Genomic DNA, 25,904 nt, shown 5'->3' with positions numbered 1-25,904 from the left:
CTGGGGAGTTTCTCTGGACTCCACAGGTAAATCGTGGGAAAGTCATTGGTTGGACACACTCCAGGCGGCTGGACGGATGGACGGACGGACGGGGGGGGATCAGATTCAGCTGGTTGGATGGAAGCGGTAGGTACAGTTGTCCAGGGGGTCTTGCTCAGCCCCGCCGGAGAGTTCAGGTTCCAGACACTCTGTGAAATCAAGGCTGTTTACTAAAACGTTGGTGAGTGAGAACTATCATAGTTTCAGTAAGTGAGACAGTTGTTTTGCTGTTTATATGTTTTATTCAACCTTTATTTAACCAGGTAAGTCAGTTAAGAACAACTTCTTATTTACAATGACGGTCGACTCCGGGCCAAACCCAGACGACGTTGGGACAATTGTGCGCCGACCTATGGGACTCACAATCACGGCCGGTTGTGATAAAGCCTGGAATCGAACCGGGGTCTGTAGTGACGCCTCTAGCACTGAGATGCAGTGCCTTTGACCGTTGTTCCACTACATGCCTTTCTAATGCGTGGTGCTGTGAGCCACTGACCTGCTGTGTTTCTCCTCAGCCTCAGGCAGCAGCAGGTGGCTTCTAGGTTTTAGGACAACAAGCTGGCATGCTCTACTACCACAGACAGAAGGCGTAACCCAGACATGTCACAGGGGCTATAAAGCTGAAGCATCCGATTAGAATGTTTTCTCACCACCAAATATGGTAGTGAGTGGAAGTCCAGTCGCGGGTAGTGGGAATGGATGAAACTGGCAGAAAAATGAGCTGACATTCTGATCATTTTCTCATCGATGAAATATCTGATCTCAATAAATTTTTCTGCTTCCAAAACTAGAATTTATTACAAACGTAGTGCACTCTGTTTTATAGACCTGACTCTTTGCCAAAGTGGTCAAATATTGCTTTGTTTAGAAGGAGTGCAAGGTCGAATTGAGTTAGTTCACACACAAAACAAGCCAAAAGGATATAACTAGCTCATGTTTGGCTTTACCCAACTCCTTGCTTGTTCTGCCCAATATGCTTAATTTACTCCCATTGTAAAACGACACAGATTAACTATTTTGGGTTATAAATCATAGACGAGAGTGCAGATCTATCGCCCTCTATCGGTTTAGTCATTATAATAAGGAAGACTTCGTGGCTGTGGTAACTAGTGAAGACCGCAGTCAAGCTAACAACAACAGATCAAACAGGTTTAAAATATGTTCACATCGAATGAACTAACTACGAATAACTTCAACAACGGAGAAAATTGAGGTCTGTTGCTAGCTATATGTTATTACAATTTGTGTAGTAAGTTTTGTAGCTAAATCAGCTAGCCTAGTGTAGTTATTTAGGCTGATTTGATAGCAATGCTAGCTAGCTAACGTCGATAACACGTCGTTGTTTAGCTAGCTGCTTTGCTCTCGCTTTCAACAACTAGTTCAGCTATTGACAACTAGAAATACGACGTTGCTTTCCATTTTATGTGCATTTTATGTGTCTTTTCAGTGAAACTACAAAGACACTTCCGGGTTTAGTTGGCACTGAGAAGATACCAGTTCGCGTTAACTAGTTGGTAAACAAGACGAGACTTGGAAGGCCTCGCGATACTACTGCTAGTTAACTTGTTAGCTATGGGTTTTGTTCGATTGGTCAACTAGCTGGACCCAACACTAGCAGACATGCCGTGTTGTTGTCAGTAGCTGACAGTTGCAACGTAAGCTAAGTTAGTGCGAGGTTGGGGTTACTAAACTTGTCACCGTTTATTGTTTGATTACTATCCTAGATATTTTCTGCAGGACTGTCCAGTGACTAACTACTAACTAGTGAACTACATATTATGATGCCATGGAGGATAGGAAGCTGAAGAGAAAGATTTCCAGGCCCTCCACCAACCAGGCCCCTGCCCCACCAACCAGCACCCGGAAGAACACCGCCTCAGGACGGCATCTGGGCTTCAGCCACATGGGTACACACTCCAGCCAGAAGGGGAAGAGCCGCAGGTAAGAACCATAATCATCTGGATGACTTGAACTGCTTTGAGGTGAAGTTCTTAATTTGCTTGTGTGTGTGTGTGTGTGTGTGTGTGTGTGTGTGTGTGTGTGTGTGTGTCAGGGGTGTGAAGGCCAGACCGCAGCAGGCTTCAGGCAGTAAGGCAGGCCAGAGTCAGGCGGACCCCATCCAACACTCCTTCCTGACGGACGTCTCCGATGTGCAGGAGATGGAGAAAGGACTGCTGAGCCTTCTCAATGACTTCCACAATGGAAAACTACAGGCCTTTGGTGAGACCAGGGTTCCAGTGGCTCAGTGGATAAGTGTCTGCTGCTGAAAGAGCAGATTACCTGTGTGTTAATATGCAGGTGAAGTTTTACATGAACACTATCTATGACCACTCATCTCGCTCCCTCTCTCCCCCCCTCATCTCGCTCCCTCTCTCCCCCCCTCATCTCGCTCCCTCTCTCCCCCCCCCCCTCATCTCGCTCCCTCTCTCCCCCCCCCCCCTCATCTCGCTCCCTCTCCCCCCCCCCCCTCATCTCGCTCCCTCTCCCCCCCCCCCTCATCTCGCTCCCTCTCCCCCCCCCTCATCTCGCTCCCTCTCTCCCCCCCTCATCTCGCTCCCTCTCTCCCCCCTCATCTCGCTCCCTCTCTCCCCCCTCATCTCGCTCCCTCTCTCCCCTTCTCTTCTCGCTCCCTCTCTCCCCCCCTCATCTCGCTCCCTCTCTCCCCCCCTCATCTCGCTCCCTCTCTCCCCCCCTCATCTCGCTCCCTCTCTCCCCCCCTCATCTCGCTCCCTCTCTCCCCCCCCCCTCATCTCGCTCCCTCTCTCCCCCCCCCTCATCTCGCTCCCTCTCTCCCCCCCTCATCTCTCTCCCTCTCTCCCCCCTCATCTCGCTCCCTCTCTCACCCCCTCATCTCGCTCCCTCTCTCCCCCCTCATCTCGCTCCCTCTCTCCCCCCCTCATCTCGCTCCCTCTCTCCCCCCCTCATCTCGCTCCCTCTCTCCCCCCCTCATCTCGCTCCCTCTCTCCCCCCCTCATCTCGCTCCCTCTCTCCCCCCCTCATCTCGCTCCCTCTCTCCCCCCCTCATCTCGCTCCCTCTCTCACCCCCCATCTCGCTCCCTCTCTCCCCCCTCTTCTCGCTCCCTCTCTCCCCCCTCATCTCGCTCCCTCTCTCCCCCCCTCATCTCGCTCCCTCTTTCCCCCCTCATCTCGCTCCCTCTTTCCCCCCTCATCTCGCTCCCTCTTTCCCCCCTCATCTCGCTCCCTCTTTCCCCCCCTCATCTCGCTCCCTCTTTCCCCCCCTCATCTCGCTCCCTCTTTCCCCCCCTCATCTCGCTCCCTCTCTCCCCCCCTCTTCTCGCTCCCTCTCTCCCCCCCTCATCTCGCTCCCTCTCTCCCCCCCTCATCTCGCTCCCTCTCTCCCCCCCTCATCTCGCTCCCTCTCTCCCCCCCCCTCATCTCGCTCCCTCTCTCCCCCCCTCATCTCGCTCCCTCTCTCCCCCCCTCATCTCGCTCCCTCTCTCCCCCCCTCATCTCGCTCCCTCTCTCCCCCCTCATCTCGCTCCCTCTCCCCCCTCATCTCGCTCCCTCTCTCCCCCCTCATCTCGCTCCCTCTCTCCCCCCTCATCTCGCTCCCTCTCTCCCCCCTCATCTCGCTCCCTCTCTCCCCCCCTCATCTCGCTCCCTCTCTCCCCCCCTCATCTCGCTCCCTCTCTCCCCCCCCTCATCTCGCTCCCTCTCTCCCCCCCTCATCTCGCTCCCTCTCTCCCCCCCTCATCTCGCTCCCTCTCTCACCCCCTCATCTCGCTCCCTCTCTCCCCCCTCATCTCGCTCCCTCTCTCCCCCCTCATCTCGCTCCCTCTCTCCCCCCTCATCTCGCTCCCTCTCTCCCCCCCTCATCTCGCTCCCTCTCTCCCCCCCCTCATCTCGCTCCCTCTCTCCCCCCCTCATCTCGCTCCCTCTCTCCCCCCCCTCATCTCGCTCCCTCTCTCCCCCCCTCATCTCGCTCCCTCTCTCCCCCCCCTCATCTCGCTCCCTCTCTCCCCCCCCTCATCTCGCTCCCTCTCTCCCCCCCCTCATCTCGCTCCCTCTCTCCCCCCCCTCATCTCGCTCCCTCTCTCCCCCCCCTCATCTCGCTCCCTCTCTCCCCCCCTCATCTCGCTCCCTCTCTCCCCCCCTCTTCTCGCTCCCTCTCTCACCCCCCATCTCGCTCCCTCTCTCCCCCCTCATCTCGCTCCCTCTCTCCCCCCTCATCTCGCTCCCTCTCCCCCCCCCCCCTCATCTCGCTCCCTCTCTCTCCCCCTCATCTCGCTCCCTCTCTCCCCCCCCCCCCTCATCTCGCTCCCTCCCCCCCCCCCCCCCCTCATCTCGCTCCCTCCCCCCCCCCCCCCCCTCATCTCGCTCCCTCTCTCCCCCCTCATCTCGCTCCCTCTCTCCCCCCCTCATCTCGCTCCCTCTCTCCCCCCCTCATCTCGCTCCCTCTCTCCCCCCTCATCTCGCTCCCTCTCTCCCCCCTCATCTCGCTCCCTCTCTCCCCCCCTCATCTCGCTCCCTCTCTCCCCCCCTCATCTCGCTCCCTCTCTCCCCCCCTCATCTCGCTCCCTCTCTCTCCCCTGCCCCTCTCCCTCTAGGCAATGAGTGTTCTATAGATCAGATGGAACATGTGAGAGAGATGCAGGAGAAGTTGGCTCGGCTGCACTTTGACCTTTATGGGGAGGTGGACGAGATGCCTGAGGACCAACGGAAGACCGCCTGCGACTCCAACATGGACAAACTGCTGCTCAACGTAAGATCTGGCAATAGGTTTGGTTAATGTAAGTATTCAGACCGCTTTGTGTTACAAAGTGGGGTTTTACAATGGATTTAATTGTCAATTTTTTGTCAACAATCTACCTAAATTACTCTGTCAAAGTGGAAGAACTTTTTTTTTTTAAAGATAAATAAGAAATTATAACAGAAATCCTGTAGTTCCATAACTATTCAGCTCCTTTGTTTAGGCAAGCCTACATTAGTTCAGGACAAAAATGTGGCTTTAACAAATCACATAAGTTACATGGACTCACTGTGTGAAATAATAGAGGTTGACGTGATTTTTGAATGACCACTCCTTCCTCTGTCCCCCATACATACATACATCATCTGTAAGGTATTGAATTTCAAGAACAGATTCATCTATAAAGACCAGGGAGCTTTTTTGAAAAGCCAGTGATTGGTAGATGGGTAACGATAACACGAGACATTGAATATCTCTTTTTTTAAAGCATGATCAAGTTAATAATTATGCTGTGGATGATGTATTAAACCACCCAGACACACAGATTTTTTTATGTTTTTATTTAACCTTTATTTTAACTAGGCAAGTCAGTTAAGAACAAATTCTTATTTTCAATGACGGGGTTAACTGCCTGTTCAGCCACATGTGGTCTAGCATTGTCTTGCATTAGGAGGAACCCAGGGCCAACCGCACCAGCATATGGTCTCACAAGGGGTCTGAGGATCTTATCTCGGTACCTAATGGCAGTCAGGCTACCTCTGGCGAGCACATGGAGGGCTGTGCGGCCCCCCAAAGAAATGCCACCCCACACAAACCGGTCATGCTGGAGGATGTTGCAGGCAGCAGAACGTTCTCCACGGCGTCTCCAGACTCTGTCACATGTGCTCAGTGTGAACCTGCTTTCATCTGTGAAGAGCACAGGGTGCCAATGGCGAATTTGCGTTCTCTGGCATATGCCAAACGTCCTGCACGGTGTTGGGCTGTAAGCACAACTCCCACCTGTGGACGTATATATATATTTAAAAAAAAATCCCTCTCTTATGCACCTGTCAATGTTTGTCTATGGAGATTGCATGGCTGTGTGCCCTATTTTTTTTTTTTTTTAATTAATAGATTTTTATATATATATATATATATATATATACCTGTCAGCAATGGGTAAGGCTGAAATAGCTGAATCCGCTAATTTGAAGGGGTGTCCACATACTTTATATATAGTGTATAATGGGGAAAGGTTTCCCCATCTACACTAAAGTAAATCTACCGTTGTGAATGTCAGACTGTGTGAGGCATATCACTCTGCAGGTTGCACATGGTGAGATTGTTGACTCCTAAATTGATTGTGCAGTTTGTTTGGCCGATTTTACAGCTAACTAGCTACTTTACATGCTGATATAGGCTTTGATATTATTGTGTGTAGCAATGTTTGTTTGCTAGCTAGCTAGCCAGCCAGATAGCCCATGGAGAGAGAGCATTGCATTGAGAGAAGAGAGTGAATGTTCTTGGAGACTTAAATCAGCTTGAAAGTCTGTCAAGACTTGAAAACAGCCATCTAGCCATGATCCCCAACATCTTGACAGAGCTTGAAGAATTTTTTTAGAAGAATATTGTCCAAATATTGTACAATCCAGGTGGGCAACGCTCTTATATAATTTACCCTCTTATATAATTGACCCGCAAAAAAAACTCCCAGCTGTAATTGATGCTAAAGGTGATTCTAACGTGCAATTGACTCAAGGAGCTGAATACCTTTGCAAACCTTTTAAAAACATTTTTATTGATTTTTATGTTTAGTGTTTTGTATAGATTGTTGACACAAAAAAAACAACTATTAAATCCATTTTAATCCCACTTTGTAACACAATTAAATGTGAAGAAATCCTAGGGGTCTGAATACTTTTGCAAGAGACCACATCTATTTTGTTTATTGGATAGGAAAGAAAGAGGAGAGTGCTGAAATAGCAGTGGGATGGATTCTGGCCCACGCTGCAGGGGTAGATGTGGATTCTGGCCCACGCTGCAGGGGTAGATGTGGATTCTGGCCCACGCTGCAGGGGTAGATGTGTATTCTGGCCCACGCTGCAGGGGTAGATGTGGATTCTGGCCCACGCTGCAGGGGTCGATGTGGATTCTGGCCCACGCTGCAGGGGTAGATGTGGATTCTGGCCCACGCTGCAGGGGTAGATGTGGATTCTAGCCCACGCTGCAGGGGTAGATGTGGATTCTGGCCCACGCTGCAGGGGTAGATGTGGATTCTGGCCCACGCTGCAGGGGTAGATGTGGATTCTGACCCATGCTGCAGGGGTAGATGTGGATTCTGACCCACGCTGCAGGGGTAGATGTGGATTCTGACCCACGCTGCAGGGGTAGATGTGGATTCTGACCCATGCTGCAGGGGTAGATGTGGATTCTGACCCATGCTGCAGGGGTAGATGTGGATTCTGACCCATGCTGCAGGGGTAGATGTGGATTCTGACCCACGCTGCAGGGGTAGATGTGGATTCTGACCCACGCTGCAGTGGTAGATGTGGATTCTGACCCACGCTGCAGGGGTAGATGTGGATTCTAGCCCACGCTGCAGGGGTAGATGTGGATTCTAGCCCACGCTGCAGGGGTAGATGTGGATTCTAACCCACGCTGCAGGGGTAGATGTGGATTCTGACCCACGCTGCAGGGGTAGATGTGGATTCTAACCCACGCTGAAATAGCAGTGGGATGGATTCTAACCCACACTGCAGGGTTAGATGTGGATTCTAACCCACGCTGCAGGGTTAGATGTGGATTCTAGCCCACGCTGCAGGGGTAGATGTGGATTCTAGCCCACGCTGCAGGGGTAGATGTGGATTCTAACCCATGCTACAGGGGTAGATGTGGATTCTAACCCACGCTACAGGGGTAGATGTGGATTCTAACCCACGCTGAAATAGCAGTGGGATGGATTCTGACCCACGCTGCAGGAGTAGATGTGGATTTTAGCCCACGCTGCAGGGGTAGATGTGGATTCTAACCCACGCTACAGGGGTAGATGTGGATTCTAACCCACGCTGCAGGGGTAGATGTGGATTCTAACCCACGCTGCAGGGGTAGATGTGGATTCTGGCCCACGCTGCAGGGGTAGATGTGGATTCTAACCCACGCTGCAGGGGTAGATGTGGATTCTGGCCCACGCTGCAGGGGTAGATGTGGATTCTGGCCCACGCTGCAGGGGTAGATGTGGATTCTGGCCCACGCTGCAGGGGTAGATGTGGATTCTGACCCACGCTGCAGGGGTAGATGTGGATTCTGACCCACGCTGCAGGGGTAGATGTGGATTCTGACCCACGCTGCAGGGGTAGATGTGGATTCTGACCCACGCTGCAGGGGTAGATGTGGATTCTGACCCACGCTGCAGGGGTAGATGTGGATTCTGACCCACGCTGCAGGGGTAGATGTGGATTCTGGCCCACGCTGCAGGGGTAGATGTGGATTCTAGCCCACGCTGCAGGGGTAGATGTGGATTCTAACCCACGCTGAAATAGCAGTGGGATGGATTCTGACCCACGCTGCAGGAGTAGATGTGGATTTTAGCCCACGCTGCAGGGGTAGATGTGGATTCTGACCCACGCTGCAGGGGTAGATGTGGATTCTAACCCACGCTACAGGGGTAGATGTGGATTCTAACCCACGCTTCAGGGGTAGATGTGGATTCTAACCCACGCTGCAGGGGTAGATGTGGATTCTGGCCCACGCTGCAGGGGTAGATGTGGATTCTGGCCCACGCTGCAGGGGTAGATGTGGATTCTGGCCCACGCTGCAGGGGTAGATGTGGATTCTGGCCCACGCTGCAGGGGTAGATGTGGATTCTGGCCCACGCTGCAGGGGTAGATGTGGATTCTGGCCCACGCTGCAGGGGTAGATGTGGATTCTGGCCCACGCTGCAGGGGTAGATGTGGATTCTGGCCCACGCTGCAGGGGTAGATGTGGATTCTGGCCCACGCTGCAGGGGTAGATGTGGATTCTGGCCCACGCTGCAGGGGTAGATGTGGATTCTAACCCACGCTGCAGGGGTAGATGTGGATTCTAGCCCACGCTGCAGGGGTAGATGTGGATTCTGACCCACGCTGCAGGGGTAGATGTGGATTCTGACCCACGCTGCAGGGGTAGATGTGGATTCTGGCCCACGCTGCAGGGGTAGATGTGGATTCTAACCCACGCTGCAGGGGTAGATGTGGATTCTAACCCACGCTGCAGGGGTAGATGTGGATTCTAACCCACGCTGCAGGGGCTTAGACCACCATAAAAGTAGAATCGGCTAAATTATGTTGCCACGAACAGCACTGCAAGATATTGATATGACGGAGATGAGACTTCAGTGAGACACACTGTATCTCGTGGTTGGCTTCGCTCTGTTCACCGCGTGGTAACCAGGACACCAAAACAGAGGAGAAGTTGAGCCTCGCGCTTCAACGCTCTTAGTTGTTGTGGAATTTGACCCACTTGGTTGTTTACTACTTTCTGCATCTGCGTCATATCGCAGAGTCTACCTTTTTTTTAAAGTGTTTGTTGGATCTTGAAATTCTGTTAACACTGTGAAAGTACTTGGTAGCCGTCTAGGCCCTAAGATCCCAACACACAGGGCCTCCCTCAGTGTGTCAAACAGGGTTTTCACAAGGCCAAAGTTAGGCCTAATCTCCAGATCTAAGCCTTCTCATGTGAGAACAAAGCCACATACACACACACCTCATGCTCTGTGTATGTATCGTGGCTCAATGTTAGCTCAATGGAAGGAAACGGCTCAATGTTAGCTCAATGTAATGAAACATCTCTGTCCCTCTCTACAGCTAGAGGAACTGAGTTCATCAATGTATCCTTTTAGAAAGACTTGTGTGGACATGGTTGGTGGGTGTGTGTGTGTGCCGACTTGTGTACTGTGTGCACAGAGCGAGTGAGTGAGGGGTGTGTGGGAGGGGGGGGCTCAGAGCAGAGTGAGTGAGGTGTGGGAGGGGGGGCTCAGAGTGAGTGAGGTGTGGGAGGGGGGGCTCAGAGCAGAGTGAGTGAGGTGTGGGAGGGGGGGCTCAGAGCAGAGTGAGTGAGGTGTGTGTGTGTGTGTGTGTGTGTTTCAGCTGTTCTCCTTGACTCCAATCTCCTCTCCACAAGTCAGAAGCTGAATCTGGCAGACAGCCAGGAGATACCCAGGACAGCCAGCATTTAAGTCGGTCTGCAGTCAAGTCTCATCTCCTTGTCTCCTAACCTCCTCTCCTTATTTGATTTCCTTATCCCCTAAATTCATTTCCTTATATGCCTCTTCTCTTCTCCTCTCCCCTCTCCCGTCCCCTCTTCTCCTCTCCTCCACTCTCCCCTCTCCCGTCCCCTCTTCTCCTCTCCTCCACTCTCCCCTCTCCCGTCCCCTCTTCTCCTCTCCTCCACTCTCCCCTCTCCCGTCCCCTCTTCTCCTCTCCTCCACTCTCCCCTCTCCCGTCCCCTCTTCTCCTCTACCGTCCCCCCCTCTCTTCTCCTCTAACATCCCCTCTTCTCCTCTCCTCCACTCTCCCCTCTCCCGTCCCCTCTTCTCCTCTACCCTCCCCTCTACTCCTCTAACATCCCCTCCCCTCTTCTCCTCTCCTCCACTCTCTCCCCTCTCCCGTCCCCTCTTCTCCTCTCCCGTCCCCTCTTCTCCTCTACCCTCCCCTCTTCTCCTCTACCCTCCCCTCTCCCGTCCCCTCTTCTCCTCTACCCTCCCCTCTCCCGTCCCCTCTTCTCCTCTACCCTCCCCTCTCCCGTCCCCTCTTCTCCTCTACCCCCCCCCCCCCCCCCCCCCCTCTCTTCTCTTCCCTCTCCTCTCCTTGGGGCTAGGGGTTTATGGGATTGGGCCTAATCACCATCCTCCACTTATCTGTCGAACACACTGCAAACACAGTTGCACATATTTGCGACGTTGTTTAAAGTGGGGAAACTCCCTGCACATATCCACATGAGTGTCTGGACAAATGTTGTTGCCTTTTTATTGTTGCCTTGGTTTGAACCAGTGTTACATTGAGATATATATATTTATTTATATATATATATTTGACCTTCTCCTACACATATTTGTCTTATATGCAGTTGGAATGGAATAATCATATTTGAAACTGCTTGATTGTCAACCTTTTTATTTAGAGTAATCCTGTACATTACCGTTTTATTGTTAATTCATGTGGTTGGGGTGGATTGTTCTGATTTCTTTTCCTCAGTTTTAGGACAAAGTCAATAAAGAGAATTCTAATGACTTGAATCATGTTTCTGTGCTTTACTCATATGATGGATGGTGGTGGCGAGGCCTCATTCCCCACTATATGAGATATCTACTGCAGCCCCTCATCCTCCACATACAACACCCGTTCTGCCAGTCACATTCTGTTAAAGGTCCCCAAAGCACACGCATCCCTGGGTCGCTCCTCTTTTCAGTTCGCTGCATCTACCAACTGGGACGAGCTGCAACAAAACACTCAAACTGGACAGTTTTCTCTCAATCTCTTCATTCAAAGACTCAATCATTGACACTCTTACTGACAGTTGTGGCTGCTTTGTGTGATGTATTGTTGTCTCTACCTTCTTGTCCTTTGTGCTGTTGTCTGTACCCAATAATGTTTGTACCATATCATAACCACCATCAATAAGAGACATTACTGTGCAGCTGTATTCATTGACCTGGCCAAGGCTTTCGACTCTGTCAATCACCACATTCTTATCGGCAGACTCAACAGCCTTGGTTTCTCAAATGACTGCCTCGCCTGGTTCACCAACTACTTCTCAGACAGAGTTCAGTGTGTCAAATCAGAGGGCCTGTTGTCTGGACCTCTCTGGCAGTCTCTATGGGGGTGTACCACAGGGTTCAATTCTCGGGCTGAATCTTTTCTCTGTATACATCAATGATGTCGGTCCTGCTGCTGGTGAGTCTCTGATCCACCTCTACGCAGACGACACCATTCTGCATACCTCTGGCCCTTCGTTGGACACTGTTAACTAACCTCCAGACGAGGTTACCCACCTGTAGCACGCGCTCCAGCAGGTATATTTCACTGGTCATCCCCAAAGCCAATTCCTCCTTTGGCCGCCTTTCCTTCCAATTCTCTGATGCAAATGACTGGAACGAACTGCAAAAATCACTGAAGCTGGAGACTCATATCTCCCTCACTAACTTTAAGCACCAGCTGTCAGAGCAGCTCACAGATCACTGCACCTGTACATAGCCCATCTGTAAATAGCCCATCCAACTACCTCATCCCCATATTGTTATTTATTTTGCTCCTTTGCACCCCAGTATCTCTACCTGCACATCCATCTTGACCAGGTCGCAGTTGTAAACGAGAATTTGTTCTCAACTGCCCTACCTGGTTAAATAAAATAACTATTCTGCACATCTATCACTCCAGTGTTTAACTGCTATATTGTAATTACTTCGTCACTACGGCCTATTTATTACCTTACCTCCCTAATCTTACCTCATTTGCACACACTGTATATATATATATTTACATTGTGTTATTGACTATGTTTGTTTACTCCATGTGTAACTCTGTGTCGTTGTATCTGTCGAACTGCTTTGCTTTATCTTGACCAGGTTGCATTTGCAAATGAGAACTTGTTCTCCAATGGCCTACCTGGTTAAATAAAGGTGAAATTAATGCAATACCATGTTTTGTGCCACTACCATGTTGTTGTCATGTTGTGTTGCTACCATGCTATGTTGTTGTCTTAGATCTCTTTATGTAGTGTTATCTCTCTTGTTGTGACGTTTTGTCCTATAAATTAAAGATTTTAATCCCAGCACCCATCCCAGCAGGAAGCCTTTTGGTAAGCCTTCATTGTGAATACGAATTTGTTCTTAACCTAGTTAAAGGTAAAACATTTTTTTAATTAAAGTAATGTTTTCACCTGGTGATCTTTGTGCACATCTTAATAATGTCCAAGACTTGAATTTCCCTTCAGGGGAAATAATGTCCTCTTACTTTTGTCGCTCCCCACAAGTGATGCATTTCAGCAAATGATTGTTTGTGTAGTAACTCTATCAGTGACAGATCATGTGCGGTGCACAGGCCGATCCTGTTGACCAAGCAGCCTAGACTACTCGGTAACCAAAGCCTCCCAGTGCGCGCGCACTGCAGGAACCTGACACTCCGAATCTGATTTGTATTCCTCGTGTCCACTCTTGTCACGTCTCCAGAACCCATTGGATGAGAAGGTCGGTGAACAGGGACCGCTACCGGGGGTGTGCGTGGGAATGTTGCATGCGCCTTATGCTCTAGTTTCTGTTATTCTGTCTCTAAGGAGACCGGGCAAGGAGAGGGAGGAATTGTGGGGAAGGAGAGTAGTTGTTTTTTAAATAAATTGCACTTTATAGTCACACTTGTGCAGGTCTATGGAATAATTTGTGAAATTACATTGCATAGGACCTCCTTTACCGGCCAGTTTTTGAAACGCAGGTACATGTATCACCGCTGTATCATTGTATTATCAGATTTTTAACTGGACTGATGACTGAAGAAGATTTTACCCGCACTTTGTTTAAAATACTGAATTTGAACCACACAAACAATCGCATATAAAAGGCTACCCAAAAGAAGGCTATCGATTTAAGTTAAACAGAGCGTAATCGGGTAGTATCCTCAACTGGCCCAAACCACCCATAAAATGACATCCGTGGATCTGACCGTTCGGTCCAGTCCTGGTCCTAACCCAGGTCCTCACAGCGTGACACAGTGGCAATTGAGCGGGACAGACTACCAACCCCAGTCGGCCCTGATGCATCGCAGCTCGTTCACAGGGACAGCGGACACCCGCTTCAGTGCCTGGACCCCCATCACAAACAAGACCTCCAACCACCAGGTCAGCCAAGTGAGATAAGACAAGCAATAATTTTCCTTTCTTCTTTTTATTTTTGCTATGGTTTTTCCACCACCTTGGTCTTCCCTACTAAAACATATTTATATTTGAGTCATTTAGGAGAGGTGACTTACAGTAATGAGTGCATGTTATTTTTGTACTGGTGCCTTGTGGGAATCGAACCCATAACCCAGCGTTGGTAGCACCATACCAACTGATCCACAAGGGACAAATCTCCATATAACTTGTACATCTATTCATTCCCATGCTACTATATTTTTGCAAAAAAAAAAAATAGCCTTCTGATACCCTGCCATTGTGCCCTTGAGCACAATTACTCTGGGGCCAGCTGACCCATTGTCTGCTTCAGGGTAGGCTGTGTGTGTGTCTCGGGGTAGACTGTGTGTGTGTATCTTGGAGTAGGCTGTGTGTGTGTGTCTCGGGGTAGACTGTGTGTGTGTGTGTGTGTCTTGGAGTAGGCTGTGTGTGTGTGCCTCGGGGTAGACTGTGTGTGTGTGTCTCGGAGTAGGCTGTGTGTGTGTGTGTGTGTGTGTGTGTGTGTGTGTGTGTGTGTGTGTCTCGGAGTAGGCTGTGTGTGTGTCTCGGGGTAGGCTACGTGTGTGTGTGTGTCTCGGAGAAGGCTGTGTGTGTCTTTTGTGTAGGCTGTGTTTGTCTCCGGGTAGGCTGTGTTTGTCTCCAGGTAGGCTGTGTTTGTCTCCAGGTAGGCTGTGTTTGTCTCAGGGTAGGCTGTGTTTGTCTCAGGGTAGGCTGTGCTTGTCTCAGGGTAGGCTGTGTTTGTCTCAGGGTAGGCTGTGTTTGTCTCAGGGTAGGCTGTGTTTGTCTCCAGGTAGGCTGTGTTTGTCTCCAGGTAGGCTGTGTTTGTCTCCAGGTAGGCTGTGTTTGTCTCAAGGTAGGCTGTGTTTGTCTCAAGGTAGGCTGTGTTTGTCTCAGGGTAGGCTGTGTTTGTCTCAGGGTAGGCTGTGCTTGTCTCAGGGTAGGCTGTGATTTTCTCAGGGTAGGCTGTGTGGGGTAGGCTGTGTGTTTGTGTGTTGAGATGTTGGGTAAGATACATCTCCTCTGTAAGTTAATGTAAATTAATGTTAATCTACATCTTGTTCTATGACCTGTCAGTTGTTTGAGGAGCGGACCACCCTGGTGCTTCACTGGTTTGACCTTTGGACTGACCGCCAGAGAAAACTCTTCCTGCGGGCGCTGCTGTCACAATGCACCAGGTCCCAGCTCAAGTAAGCACTTCTGACAGACAGGGCCCTCTGACAGGCCTATTGTTGTGGTTTATCTGGATCCCCATTAGTTTTTGCAGCAGCAGCAGGTACTCTTCCTGGGGTCCACAACAAACAAACACAAACAAGTAACAAAACACTGATAGACAAGGACAGTCGCACAAATGTAAAATACAATGATATACAAACAATAATTAAAACATTTTTTTTTTATTGTGTTCAGTGTGTGTGTGTGTGTGTGGTTCCCCTCACAGTCCTTGCCGTTCTATGAAAGTTCTCTCTAGTAGCGTCCCACCTCGACAACAGCCAGTGAAAGTGCAAGGCGCCAAATTCAAAGCAACAGAAATCCCACAATTAAAATTCCTCAAACATCGATGTATTTTACACCATTTTAAAGATACACTTGTTGTAAATCCAGCCACAGTGTCCGATTTCAAAAAGGCTTTACGACGAAAGCACACCATGCGATTATGTCAGGTCAGAGCCAAGTCACAGAAAAACACAGCCATTTTTCCAGCCAAAGAGAGGAGTCACAAAAAGCAGAAATAGAGATAAAATGAATCACTAACCTTTGATGATCTTCATCAGATGACACTCATAGGACTTCATGTTACACAACACATGTATGTTTTGTTTGATAAAGTTCATATTTATATCCAAAAATCTCAGTTTACATTGGCGCGTTATGTTCAGTAGTTCCAAAACATCCGGTGATTTTGCAGAGAGCCACATCAATTTATAGAAATACTCATAATAAACATTGCTAAAAGATACAAGTGATATGCATGTAATTTTAGATAAACTTCTCCTTAATGCAACCGCTGTGTCAGATTTTTTTTTAACTTTACGGAAAAAGCATACCATGCAATAATCTGAGTACAGTGCTCAGACACACAAACAAGCCTAACAGATATCTGTCATGTTGTGGAGTCAACAGAAGTCAGAAATAGCATTATAAATATTCACCTACCTTTGATGATCTTCATCAGAATGCACTCCCAGGAATCCCAGTTCCAGAATAAATGTTTGTTTTGTTCGATAAAGTCCATCATTTATGTCCAAATACCTCCTTTTCGTTCGCACGTTTAGCCCAGTAATCCAAATTCATGAGGCGCGATAACTAGGTCCAGACAAAAAGTCAAAAAGTTACGTTACAGTCCGTAGAAACATGTCAAACGATGTATAGAATCAATCTTTAGGATGTTTTTAACATAAATCTTCAATAATGTTCCAACCAGAGAATTCCTTTGTCTTCAGAAATTCAATGGAACGCAGGTCGCTCTCATGTGTGATCAGCTCATGCCACTCCGGAAGAGTCCTGACTCAATCAGCTCTCATTCCCCCCTCCTTCACAGTAGAAGCCTCAAACAAGGTTCTAAAGACTGTTGACATCTAGTGCAACCCTTAGGAAGTGCAATATGACGCCACTGTATATTTGATAGGCAATGACTCGAAAAACTGCAAACCTCAGATTTCCCACTTCCTGGTTGGATTTTTTCTCAGGTTTTTGCCTGCCATATGAGTTCTGTTATACTCACAGACATCATTCAAACAGTTTTAGAAACTTCAGAGTGTTTTCTATCCAAATCCACTAATAATATGCATATCCTAGCATCTGGGCCTGAGTAGCAGGCAGTTTACTCTGGGTGCGCTTTTCATCCGGGTTTGAATCCGTTTTTTTTAAAGGTCCTTGTGCCGTTTGCTTGAGTAATTGTAGATGGGAGTTCCATGCGATCATGACTCTGTATAATACTGTGCATTGCCGTGAATTCGTTTTGGACATGGGGAAGAGACCCATGGTGGCATGTCTTGTGGGGTATGTTGGAGGTAGAAGCTGTTAAGGAGCCTTTTGGTCCAAGACTTGGCGCTCCGGTAGCGCTTGTCTTGCGGTAGCAGAGAAAACAGTCTATGACTTGTTTGTCTGCACAATCAATAACATTCAGCTCAATCTTAAATATTCATCACATTTCTCATTAAAACTAGAAGAGAAGCAGTTCATCTCTCTTCAACCCTCAACCAGGAAAGACTGAAGCAGAAGCATTTTGTTAGTTCTGTATGTGCCGTTAAGGGCAAGGCGTGCTGCTCTGTCAATATGACTTGACCATGCTAATTGACCGTCCAATATGACTTGACCATGCTAATTGATCGTCCAATATGACTTGACCATGCTAATTGACCGTCCAATATGACTTGACCATGCTAATTGACCGTCCAATATGACTTGACCATGCTAATTGACCGTCCAATATGACTTGACCATGCTAATTGACCGTCCAATATGACTTGACCATGCTAATTGACCGTCCAATATGACTTGACCATGCTAATTGACCGTCCAATATGACTTGACCATGCTAATTGACCGTCCAATATGACTTGACCATGCTAATTGACCGTCCAATATGACTTGACCATGCTAATTGACCGTCCAATATGACTTGACCATGCTAATTGACCGTCCAATATGACTTGACCATGCTAATTGACCGTCCAATATGACTTGACCATGCTAATTGACCATCCAATATGACTTGACCATGCTAATTGACCGTCCAATGTTATACCTAGGAGTTTAGCTTCCTCAAGTTGCTCAGTGGTCACACTCTTTATACACAACTCCAGTTGTGATCTTAGGGAATGTTTTACACCAAAGCCAATGATTTTAGTTTTTTTTAGATGTATTTAAGACCAGTTTATTTATTAATCCATTCTGATACTGACTGTAACTGCTTATTTAGAAGTTGTTATTATCCATGAATTTTAACCAATCATCTGTCACCTGGCTGTGGCTCGTCAGGAAGTCCATGATCCAGTTGCAGAGGGAGATGTTCATTCCCAGGGTCCATAGCTTAGTGGGGAGCATGGAGGGCTCTATGGTGTTGAATGTTGAGCTGTCGTCAATGAAGAGCATTCTCACATACGTTTTCCTTTTGTCCACTTAAAAAGTGGGAGAACTTGGAGGGTCCTGGCTGAACAGGTGAGGGGTGAGGGGTTAGAGGTTAGGGCTCGTTTTCTCTCCATCACTCCCTCCCTCTCTCTCTCTATTCCTCTTTCTCCCAGCATAACAATGATCCCAAACACACCGCCCGGGCAATGAAGGAGTGGCTTCGTAAGAAGCATTTCAAGGTCCTGGAGTGGCCTAGCCAGTCTCCAGATCTCAACCCCATAGAAAACCTTTGGATGGAGTTGAAAGTCTGTGTTTTCCCAGCAACAGCCCCAAAACATCACTGCTCTAGAGGAGATCTGCATGGAGGAATGGGCCAAAATACCAGCAACAGTGTGTGAAAACCTTGTGAAGACTTACAGAAAACGTTTGACCTCTGTCATTGCCAACAAAGGGTATATAACAAAGTATTGAGATAAACTTTTGTTATTGACCAAATACTTATTTTCCACCATAATTTGCAAATAAATTCATTAAAAATCCTACAATGTGATTTTCTGGATTTTTTTCTTCTCATTTTGTCTGTCATCGTTGAAGTGTACCTATGATGAAAGGCCTCTCTCATTACAGGCCTCATACAGGCCTCATTACATCTCATTACATTACATTACAGGCCTCTCTCATCTTTTTAGGTGGGAGAACTTGCACAATTGGTGGCTGACTAAATACTTTTTTTGCCCCACTGTATATGCAGAGGACAAGGGAATCACTTCAAGTTATATCACACTGTTAAGAAACATCCCTAGTGTTTTCATCTCCCTCATGTAAAAGTACTACTGAATTACTGCACACAACCTATTCATGCGGTAGTAACTATTTAGAGATGTGTAGGGGTTCTGTAGTGAACGTGTAGTTTATGCAGTAGTCAAGATACACAAGTAGAGTTTTGTAGGTTTCAGAAGGAAAATAGTAGTGTTTCCTGTGGTTTTCAGGTAGAGATTTTTACTATGTGTTTGTTTTGTGAATAAGTAGTCAAAACACTACAGGCAGACTCCACCGGTTTTTCAGTAGTCATCAGTAGAGTTTGGCAGCTCGTGGCTGCACTTCATGTACTCGTTACCACAGAAGAAGACAAAAATGGGAAGTAGTTGGTTGTTGTTAGCTAGCTACTGTTCGACAATCCCGAATGTAATAATTTTCCATCCTTTGTCATCCTGTCTTTTCATAACCCTTATTATGCTGGCACCATCTGTAAGTTTAACTTTCCTTTATGTTTTATGAATTCTGTCATGTCATTGTTTAGCCTTTTATATAACTTGTTACCACATCAAAAATATTGCTAGCCAAAATGGTCTTAGCCCGTTAGCCGTTTTCACAGAGATGTATTGTGTTTAGCCTAGCTGTTTGCTAGCCCCATTGAAATGTTCCAATGTAGCAGTGGAGGCTGCTGAGTGGAGGACGGCTCATAAATAATGGCTGGAAATTAGCGTATGGAATGGCATCAAACACATGGAACACATGGAACTCATGGAACTCATGGAACACATGGAACTCATGGAACTCACTTACCTCTTTTGACCTGTTGCCCAGGAGGCCCCCGACATAAGAAGACTGGAGGCCATTGTTGGTAAGATTAACATTGTTTATCAAATGTTTTTTCTGTGTTGTTTTACAGTGCATTCGGAAATTATTCAGACCCCTTGACTTTTTCCACATTTTGTTACGTTACAGCCTTATTCTAAAATCAATTACATTATTTATTTTTCTCATCAATCTACACACAATACCCCATCATGACATCACAATACCCCATAATCGCAAACACAGGTTTTCAGAAATGTTTGCAAATAAATATATATATATAAAAATACCTTATTTACATAAGTATTCAGACCTTTTGCTATGAGACTTGAAATTGAGCTCTGGTGCATCCTGTTTCCATTGATCATCCTTGAGATGTTTCCTCAACTTGATTGGAAACCACCCGTGGTAAATTAAATTGATTGGACATGATTTGGAAAGGCAAACACTTGTCTCATTAGGTCAACCTTTTTTAAATTAGCATACACACAGTTTCATGGTCTAAACTTTATTAATACTCACAGTAATCATTCACTAAACAGGATACAAAACAAACTACAGTTTACCTTGAAACATGTTACATTTTTAACAGAATCCATCAGGTTGAAGGAATTGTCCGTAGAGCTCCGAGACAGGATTGTGTCGAGGCACAGATCTGGGGAAGGGTACAAAAACAATTCTGCAATAATTGAAGGTCCCCAAGAACACGGTGGCCTCCAAACTTCTTCCATTTAAGAATGATGGAACCACCAAGACTCTTCCTAGAGCCGGCCGCCCGGCCAAACTGAGCAATCGGGGGAGAAGAGCCTTGGTCAGGGATGTGACCAAGAACCCAATGGTCACTCGGACAGAACTCCAGATACCTTCCAGAAGGACAACCATCTCTGCAGCACCACCAATCATGCCTTTATGGTAGAGTGGCCAGACAGAAGAAACTCCTCAGTAAAATGCACATGGCAGCCCGCAAGAAGTTTGCCAAAAGTCACCTAAAGGACTCTGAGACCATGAGAAACAAGATTCTCTGGTCTGATGAAACCAAGATTGAAATCTTTGGCCTGAATGCCAAGCGTCACATCTGGAGGAAACCTGGCACCAACCTGGCACCTAAGGATGGTGGTGGCAGCATCATGTTGTGGGGATGTTTTTCACCGGCAGGGACTGGGAAACTAGTCAGGATCGAGGGAAAGATTAATGGAGAAAAGTACAGAGAGATCCTTGATGAAAACCTGCTCCAGAGCGCTCAGGACCTCAGACTGGGGGTGAAGGTTCACCTTCCAACAGGACAACGACCCTAAGCACACAGCCAAGACAAGACGAGTGGCTTCGGGACAAGACTCTGAATGTCCTTGAGTGGCCCAGCCAGAGCCCGGACTTGAACCCGATCGAACATCTCTTGAGAGACCTGAAAATAGCTGTGCAGCGACACTCTCCATCCAACCTGACAGAGCGTGAGAGGATATGCAGAGAAGAATGAGACAAACTCCTCAAATACAGGTGTGTCAAGCTTGTAGCATCTTACCCAAGAAGACTCCTGGCTGTGATCACTGCCAAAGGTGCTTCAACAAAGGACTGAGTGAAGGGTCTGAATGCTTACGTAAATGTGATAAATTAGCAAAAATGTACAAAAACCTGTTTTTGATTTGTCATTATGGGGTATTGTGATGCCATTGTGGGGCATTGTGATGTCATTATGGGGCATTGTGATGTCATTATGGGGTATTGTGATGCCATTGTGGCGTATTGTGATGCCATTATGGGGTATTGTGATGCCATTGTGGGGTATTGTGATGTCATTATGGGATATTGTGATACCATTGTGGGGTATTGTGATGAATTAAAAACATAACCATTTTTAGAATAAGGATGTAGTGTAACAAAAGTCAAGAGTTCTGAATACTTCCCAATGACACCTTGACCTTTGTTAGCAGACGATTGATAATGGCTTTTAATTGGTTGTCTCTTGTGCCCGTCTTTATTTTCTAAAAGGTTACGAGTTGGAAGAGGATCTGAAGATAGTTAAGTCAAAGCTGAATGAAGACGAGGCCTCAAATGGATTAAAAAAATGTTGTAAATGAATGAATTTATTACATGTAATCAATTAAATAAAAACAATTGCAATTCAGTTTGTGTAAGTTAATTTCTTGTGTGATATGAACATGTAGGAATTGAGTGTGATACAGTGGTAATGCGTAGGTATTGTGTAGTAAGTAATTCAATAGTAGACATGTAGGTATTGTGTAGTAATTCAATAGTAAACATGTAGGTACTGTGTAGGTTTTAAGTAGTTGACACCCAAACGCTCGGTAAGGAAGAATGATGTAGGGATTGAAATAGGAAATATATCATTTTTGTGATACCATTTGTGATACGTCCCAATGTATCACTCATTACCACTTTAATGACTAACGTTACATAAAACACCACTGGTTTCCTACACATCTCAATAGCAATCCAGTAGTAAAAACCTTGTTAGTTTGCTGTAGATCTTGTGTAGTAATTCAGTAGTACTTTTTCCACGAGGGGCTCTAATCTCTGACTCTGTGACCCTAGGTCCTGCAGGGATTGGCTGATTCAGATCGTGCCGGTGACGCGCGTGGACTTCACCTCCGTGTTGCCACGGTTCCTGTCTCTCTATGTGATGTCATTCCTGACCCCTCGTGACCTCTGCTCTGCCGCACAGGTCAGCTGGCATTGGAGGGTCCTGGCTGAACAGGTGAGGGGTTAGAGGTTAGGGCTCGTTTTCTCTCCGTCACTCCCTCTCTCTCTTTATTCCTCTTTCTCCCTTTCATACTGTGTGTGAGGTTAACCAACCCCCCCCCCCCCCCCCCCCCCCCCCCCACACACACACACACACACCTCCTCTCTCCGTAGGACTGTCTTTGGTCGGTGAGGTGTGTGCGCCGGGGCTGGTTCCTGCCCTATAATCCAGGGGACAGAGAGTATGGTGGGTGGAAGAGCCACTATGTGTCCTGTGTGTCCACTCTGGACTGGCTGACACCCAGAGAGGCAGCACAAACGTACGGCACCCTCAACATGCCCTGCTCCGGAGAGAGGGAGGAGGAGGAGGAGAGACGCAGGGAGAGGAGGATCAGACAAACCATCCGGGAGAGAGTGGAGGAGCAGAAAAGTGAGTGAGAGGAGAGGAGAGGAGAGGAGAGGAGAGAGGGAGGAGGAGGAGGAGAGACGCAGGGAGAGGAGGATCAGACAAACCATCCGGGAGAGAGTGGTGGAGCAGAAGAGTGAGTGAGAGGAGGAGATGAGAGTGGAGGAGAGGAGAGAGTTGAGGAGAGTGGAGGAGAGAATAGAGTTGAGGAGAGGAGAAGAGTGGAGGAGAGAGTGGAGGACAGGAGAGAGTTGAGGAGAGAGTGGAGAGTGGAGGAGAGAAGAGAGTGGAGGAGAGGAGAGAGTTGAGGAGAAGAATGGAGGAGAGAGTGGAGGACAGGAGAGAGTTGAGGAGAGAAGAGAGTGGAGGACAGGAGAGAGGAGAGTGGAGGAGAGAGTTGAGGAGAGGAGAAGAGTGGAGGAGAGGAGTGTGGAGGAGAGAGTGGAGGAGAGGAGAGAGGAGAGAAGAGAGTGGAGGAGAGGAGAGAGTTGAGGAGAGTGGAGGAGAGGAGAGAGTTGAGGAGTGGAGAAGAGTGGAGGAGAGAGTGGAGGACAGGAGAGAGTTGAGGAGAGAGTGGAGGAGAGTGGAGGAGAGAAGAGAGGAGAGGAGAGGAGAGGAGAGAGGAGAGGAGAAGAGTGGAGGAGAGGAGAGTTGAGAAGAGAGTGGAGGGGAGGAGAGAAGAGAAGAGAGTGGAGGAGAGGGGAGGACAGGAGAGAGTTGAGGAGAGTAGAGGAGAGGAGAGAGTGGAGGAGAGGAGAGAGTGGAGGAGAGTGGAGGAGAGAGTTGAGGAGAGTGAAGGAGAGGAGGAGCAGAAGAGTGACTGAGAGGACAAGAGGAGAGAGAGGAGGAGAGGGGTAGAGGAGGAGAGGGGTAGAGGAGAGGAGCAGAAGGGGGAGGAGAGGAGCAGTTATGTGGTGCTGTATGACCCAGTTGGTAGAGCATGAGGCCAGGATAGTGGCTTTGGATAGAAGCATCTCTATTACTGTGTTGGATTAGATACAGAGTTGGGGTCAGAGGTGACAGCCAGGCTGGATGATATCTCCTTTCTCTGTGTTCTCCCCAGGAGCTTCGCTGACATCCAGACCAGCCTGGAGGAGCAACAGCAACAGACCAGGGGGAATAGTGGTCAGCCGTCCCCAGGGAGAGAGGCTGGTGCCTGGGAGAACGAGGAGCGTTCAGCCCTCTCCCTCCTGGTTGTCAGGCAGGACGGGACGTGTCTGTTTAACCCCTGACGTCAGCCTTAACTTGACCCCCACTCTGACCCTGGAGAAGAGACAGCTCTCCAGCCATCTGAGGTCCCAGGCCATGGGGTGAGAGGCCGTGCCCAACCATAGATATAGACCTCACCTGTTTGGTTCATGGGACAGTGTGTGTTTTTTTATTGGTATTTATGTCACCTTTATTTAACCAGGTAGACCAGATCACCTTTATTTAACCAGGTAGACTGGTTGAGAAAAAGTTCTCATTTACAACTGCGACCTGGCCAAGATAAAGCAAAGCAGTTTGACACAAACAACAACACAGAGTTACACATGGAATAAACAAACATTTAATCAATAATACAGTAGAGAGTAAACAAACATTTAATCAATAATACAGTAGAGACAAAGTGTATATTCAATGTGTGCAAATGAGGTGAGACAAGAGAGAGAGAGGTAAAGGTAAAGGAGGTAAAGGCAGAAACTAGGCCATGTTGGCGAAGTAAACACAATATAGCAATTTAACACTGGCGTGATAGATGTACAGGGGATGAATGTGCTAGTAGAGATACTGGGGTGCAAAGGAGCAAGAATAATAAATACAGTATGGGGATGAGGTAGTTGGATGGGCTATTTACAGATGGGCTATGTACAGGTGCAGTGATATGTAAGCTGCTCTGACAGCTGGTGCTTAAAGTTAGTGAGGGAGGTAAGAGTCTCCAGCTTCAGTGATTTTTGCAGTTCGTTCCAGTCATTGGCAGCAGGGAACTGGAAGGAAAGGCGGCCAAAGGAGGAATTGGCTTTGGGGGTGACCAGTGAAATATACCTGCTGGAAATATACCTGCTATGTAACGTGTGTGTGTGTGTGTGTGTGTGTGCGCGCGCGCATATAATGTGTGGGTGGGTGGGTGTGTGTCTGGTTCATGACCAGTACATATATATAAGGTGTGTGTTTGGTACTGTACGGTTTCAGGGATAATGTGAACAGAGGAGGTTGGCCCACTTCCACCAGTAGCAGACCCAGAGCCTCTTCCTCTCTCTCTCCATCACCACCTCTTCTGCTGCTGCTGTCCAACAGGATACCTGCCTACGAGGTGAGACATTTAGAGCAGGGAGAGTCAATTACTTACAGGGTTCAGGTCAATTACATTTTAATTCCAGTCAATTCAGAAAGTAAACCAAATTCCAAATTTTCCTAATTAAAAAGCATTGACAAGAATTGAAATTATTTCTCTTCTCTCCTCTCCTAGTTGGTTCTGTGTGGTGTGAGAGTAGGAGTGGTAGTGGTTCTATACGACCACAGAGGGACCCTCCAGGCTCTGTTATCCCAGGCAGAGAGGGCTCTGGGTGGGCAGCGAGCTCAGAGACTTGGGGTGCTGGCTCCTGGAGGTACGGAGGAGATCACTCTGCTGCAAGGTGAGGATGGAACACTGGGTCAGGAATCATAGTTCACTGAAGGGCATAGTCACTGCTTGACCTTTGACCTCTCTTTGACCCCAGGCTACAAGGTGACAGAGAAGAGTGTGCTGACCCCGGACTACAGGGAATTCTGGGAGAAGCTGTGTGGCTGGGTCGTTCTACCTGAGGAGGGAGGAGGGGTGGACATCTTCTGTCCCCTCGCAGCGTCTGGTGTGTAGATAGAGAGAATGGTTTATTTTCAAATTCAGAAATGGCGACATTACATGGTATCAATAGCAGCTAACACAATACAAAATACATACATCCAGACAATAACATCTACAAATCAGTCACTCAGTCACTCAGTCACTCAGTCACTCAGTCACTCAGTCAATCAGTCAATCAGTCACTCAGTCACTCAGTCACTCAGTCACTCAGTCAATCAGTCACTCAGTCACTCAGTCAATCAGTCACTCAGTCACTCAGTCACTCAGTCACTCAGTCAATCAGTCAATCAGTCACTCAGTCACTCAGTCACTCAGGCAATCAGTCACTCAGTCACTCAGTCACTCAGTCAATCAGTCACTCAGTCAATCAGTCACTCAGTCAATCAGTCACTCAGTCACTCAGTCACTCAGTCAATCAGTCACTCAGTCACTCAGTCACTCAGTCACTCAGGCAATCAGTCACTCAGTCACTCAGGCAATCAGTCACTCAGTCACTCAGTCAATCAGTCAATCAGTCACTCAGTCACTCAGTCACTCAGTCACTCAGTCAATCAGTCAATCAGTCACTCAGTCAATCAGTCACTCAGTCACTCAGTCACTCAGTCACTCAGTCACTCAGTCAATCAGTCAATCAGTCACTCAGTCACTCAGTCAATCAGTCACTCAGTCACTCAGTCACT

The 25,904-nt window shown here is 47.9% G+C and overlaps 2 protein-coding genes across 9 annotated transcripts in view; both read left to right on the top strand.

The window, feature by feature from the left end:
* The first annotated feature begins 1,093 nt into the window (after positions 1 to 1,093).
* Positions 1,094 to 11,000, top strand: ccdc28a (coiled-coil domain containing 28A). Of its 8 annotated transcripts, none has more exons than XM_036962879.2 (6): positions 1,094 to 1,252; positions 1,764 to 1,980; positions 2,093 to 2,259; positions 4,608 to 4,762; positions 9,571 to 9,593; positions 9,891 to 11,000. In XM_036962879.2, the coding sequence occupies exons 2-6, from the start codon at positions 1,826 to 1,828 to the stop codon at positions 9,895 to 9,897; spliced, it is 507 nt and encodes a 168-aa protein (XP_036818774.1). In that variant the 5' UTR covers positions 1,094 to 1,252; positions 1,764 to 1,825; the 3' UTR covers positions 9,898 to 11,000. The 8 variants fall into 8 exon arrangements, with proteins under 8 accessions (XP_036818774.1, XP_036818770.1, XP_036818775.1 ...); XM_036962875.2 differs by having other exon boundaries at positions 9,887 to 11,000; XM_036962880.2 differs by having other exon boundaries at positions 4,608 to 4,790; positions 9,887 to 11,000.
* A 1,836-nt stretch (positions 11,001 to 12,836) lies between these two features.
* The window catches only part of ect2l (epithelial cell transforming 2 like), a 30,657-nt gene continuing 17,589 nt past the window's right edge, over positions 12,837 to 25,904 (top strand). Inside the window, exons 1-8 of the mRNA XM_090221352.1 lie at positions 12,837 to 13,594; positions 14,723 to 14,835; positions 21,848 to 22,010; positions 22,169 to 22,424; positions 23,464 to 23,710; positions 24,573 to 24,693; positions 24,850 to 25,015; positions 25,100 to 25,228. Coding sequence (XP_090077478.1) covers positions 13,400 to 13,594; positions 14,723 to 14,835; positions 21,848 to 22,010; positions 22,169 to 22,424; positions 23,464 to 23,710; positions 24,573 to 24,693; positions 24,850 to 25,015; positions 25,100 to 25,228 — 1,390 coding nt within the window. The 5' untranslated portion in view covers positions 12,837 to 13,399. The remainder of the gene's footprint in view (positions 13,595 to 14,722; positions 14,836 to 21,847; positions 22,011 to 22,168; positions 22,425 to 23,463; positions 23,711 to 24,572; positions 24,694 to 24,849; positions 25,016 to 25,099; positions 25,229 to 25,904) is intronic.

Source organism: Oncorhynchus mykiss, chromosome 25 (assembly GCF_057628025.1).
Source record: "Oncorhynchus mykiss isolate SJ-2025 chromosome 25, ASM5762802v1, whole genome shotgun sequence".
Classification (NCBI taxonomy): Eukaryota; Metazoa; Chordata; class Actinopteri; order Salmoniformes; family Salmonidae; genus Oncorhynchus; species Oncorhynchus mykiss.
Note: the sequence above shows the minus strand (reverse complement) of the source record. Positions and strands in the feature narration are given on the sequence as shown.